The sequence below is a fragment of the Durio zibethinus genome, chromosome 24, assembly GCF_047325235.1.
Source record: "Durio zibethinus cultivar Kanyao isolate XHJ-2024 chromosome 24, ASM4732523v1, whole genome shotgun sequence".
Classification (NCBI taxonomy): domain Eukaryota; kingdom Viridiplantae; phylum Streptophyta; class Magnoliopsida; order Malvales; family Malvaceae; genus Durio; species Durio zibethinus.
The window spans coordinates 15449868-15453007 of NC_143185.1; the positions used below are offsets into that span (position 1 = coordinate 15449868).

General features: G+C 37.2%; 1 protein-coding gene across 1 annotated transcript; it reads right to left on the reverse strand.

Annotated features, from left to right (window-relative positions):
• Positions 1-214: 214 nt before the first annotated feature.
• LOC111316111 (cytochrome P450 78A7-like) lies at positions 215-2195 on the reverse strand. Its single transcript, XM_022918124.2, has 2 exons — positions 1144-2195; positions 215-1047 (listed from the first exon to the last, which is right to left on the reverse strand). Exons 1-2 carry the CDS (start codon positions 2131-2133, stop codon positions 427-429), a joined length of 1611 nt encoding a protein of 536 aa, XP_022773859.2. The 5' UTR covers positions 2134-2195; the 3' UTR covers positions 215-426.
• Between the last annotated feature and the right edge of the window lie 945 nt (positions 2196-3140).

Consider the following 3140-nt stretch of genomic DNA (forward strand, 5'->3'; position numbering starts at 1 on the left):
TTAAAAAAAATTTTAATTGAAATATTATTTAAAATTTATTATAATTCAAAGTCCATTAGTGATAATGAGGGAGAAAGAAAGAGAGAAGAAACGTTGAAAAGAAGAGACGGAGGAGTGCGTGATAGCCTGTATATAATTCAGATTTGCATGAAATAAGGGAAGGAAATTAAAAGATATCGCATGCAACAAACAAAACATAAATTGATTAATTGCAAATATAATTCAGGAGCCCTCAAAAACCTTTCCAAAAATGGAGCCCCCACATAGCTACATCAAAACATTTACTAAACACAAACTTCATACTATAATGAATATACAGTTTCCACATACTAACAAGCCTTATAAATAATAAAAAACACACTAAATAATATTTATAATGATAATAATAATAATAATAATTAAACCCTAAAACCAACGTCTTAAAGCCTAAGGCAAAACGGTACCATCTCTTTCCACAGCGAGGGCATGGAAAGGGAACTTCATTTCACATGACAGCTTCAGAACCTCGCTCAGATCAACGGGGTGACCACACAAATCCTGAACCCACTTGAAATGATGCACCAACTTAGCCACCCAAAGGTTAACCGTGACGAGCCCAAGGTTCTTCCCAGGGCAAACCCTGCGACCAGCGCCGAAGGGTGCCAGCCTCAAGTCACCACCCCTGACGTCCACATCCGCTTCCAGGAACCTCTCGGGCTTGAACTCCAGTGGGTCCTCCCACACGCGCGGGTCATGGGTTATTGCCCACATGTTCACCATGGCCGTTGTGTTCGCGGGAACCAGCATCCCGTTGCTGAGCTGGACGTCTGAGGTGGACAGCCTGGCCCACGAGAGGAGTGGCCCTGGGGGATGGATCCTTAGGGTTTCTTTGACCACAGCCTGAAGGTAAGGTAATTTTGCCATGTCAGCGTCGGTTAGGGTTTTGTTTGTCACGGCACTGTCGATCTCAAGTTGAAGCTTGGCTTGTACTTCCGGGTGCAACACCAACTCAGCCATGACCCACTCCGTTAACAAAGCAGTCGTATCAGTTCCTCTGAAAATCATTTCCTGCACGATACCAATAACCAAAACTCACTGAGTTAACTCAGTATTAATCATGCAAATAATAAGAAACAATTAAATTTTAAAACTACACATACTAACCCATAAAACAGCAACCATATCCTCTTCTTGGAGTTTTTCTTCACCATCAAGAGAGACCAAAACATCAACAAAATCAGCACTATCAGACAGCCTTTTGGACTCACTGAGTCGGTGTTTTTCAATGATACCTTTGACGAGTTTTCTAACTCGGGGAACGAGTTTCAAGCAACGCTGATTGATGCGGAAGGGGTCATAAAAATAACTTAGCCATGGCAAATAATCAGACCAATTAAAAGCTCCCAAGAGTTCAAACCCCTCTTTTACCATATCCCTAAGCTCTTCCAGTTCTTCGCTATCTTTTATCTGGTCATATCTTTTGCCAAAAACACTTCCCATAATATTGTTCAAAGCAGCAAACTGAAGGTGTTTTCTTAAGGAAACAAAGCCAAGAACTTTCTGTTCGTTTGCTATGTTGCGCAGCATGATGGTACAGTCTAGCTGGCGACCGTCTTCGTGTGCTATTATGCGTTTTGGTGAAAAGAGGTGGGAAGAAGCTATTCTTCTTAAAAGCCGCCAATAGGTTCCATTCGGAGCGAAACCCATGGCTCGGTTGAACATGAGACTCTTAGCCGACTGCTTGATGGGTCGGTCAGCGAAGTGAGGGGAGGTCAAGATTTCTCGAGCAGTGTGGGGATCAGAAGCTACAACGACAGGGGTGGAACCGATGCTAAAAGCCATGAGCTTAGTGTTGGCCCGTGTCCAAGCCATGGCTGCAAGAGAACGGTGAGCCAAGCCACGACTCAAAGTAAAGAGGCTACCAAATATAGGGACACCCCTAGGACCAGGAATAGGAAGCCTACCTTGTTGGTTCCTTCCATTTTTCCATGCAATTCCACCGACAGCAAAAGCCCAAGAAAGAAGGGAAACAGACAGAAAAGCCATAAAGAGGGAAAATATAACATAGACATCAAGAAGGATTTTGGATCCGAAGAAAGCTGGAAAAGTAAAAACCCACCAGGTTGCATCTTTTGAAGCCAAACCCAACTCCATCCTCTAAGGGTAAGAGAAAGCAAAAGAGCAACTAGGAGACGAGAAAGTTATGTGAAGGGTAGACAAATGAAGGGGTAGATACTATATAGGAAAATGTTTGGCGTCGGTGATTATTATTATTATTATTAGTATTATTATTTTACATTATTATGTTGATTAGGTTAAAAAGATTTGATGTGACAGACCTAAACGCGAGAAATAAAAGAAAAAAATGAAACGAGAGGTTGGGGAGAGTTTCACGTTGAGAGAGGAAATGAAGAGGGAATGTGAAATGCATGAGAGAGAGAATGGGAATGGATTGTGTGGTGGGGGTGAGGAGGTTATGACCTTATAAATAGAATGCATGTTTACAGTGGTAAGCTCTACTGTTTTATATCAGAGACTCAGAGAAGGGCTCATTAAATAAGAGTGAGAGAGACACAGTCCTCTGAATTTTAAAGGTCAAAACGGCGATCGAGGTAAACGGAAAATTTGTATAAATATAAAAATTTTAAAATTTTTTATACAAAAAAAAAGTAATTGGTATAAGTGGACAGATTAGGTTTTTTATATGTGAATATTCTTAAATAATTATCATATATTTATTTTTTAATTTTTTAATTTAATTTTGATTAAATTAATTATAATTATGTTTCATAATTTAAAATTAAAAATTTTCTTTGAATTAATTTTAATTTTTAACTGATTTGATTTTGCCTCAATTAATCACATTAACTTTAATAGATTAAATCTCTCTCAATTAATTTTAATTCTTAAATTAATTTAATTTTGAATAAATAAATTATATATTTTTTTAATCTTTCATAAATATATAAAAACTAAAATTTTTTGCAAAAAAATAATTATCCTATGTTGATAATATTATTTTTAGAAATGTGAATAGCCTTCAATAATTATTATATATCAATTATTTAATGTCTTGATTTAATATGATTTGATTTTGACTCAATTAATTGTATTTATATTTAATAGTTTAAATTTCTCTCTCAATTAATTTAATTCATAAT

Coding starts and splice junctions, on each gene's coding strand:
- LOC111316111 (XM_022918124.2), bottom strand. CDS start 2,133: ATGGAGTTGGGTTTGGCTTCAAAAGATGCAACCTGGTGGGTTTTTACT. Junction 1,048..1,143: donor ATATGGTTGCTGTTTTATGG/GTTAGTATGTGT, acceptor GGTATCGTGCAG/GAAATGATTTTCAGAGGAAC.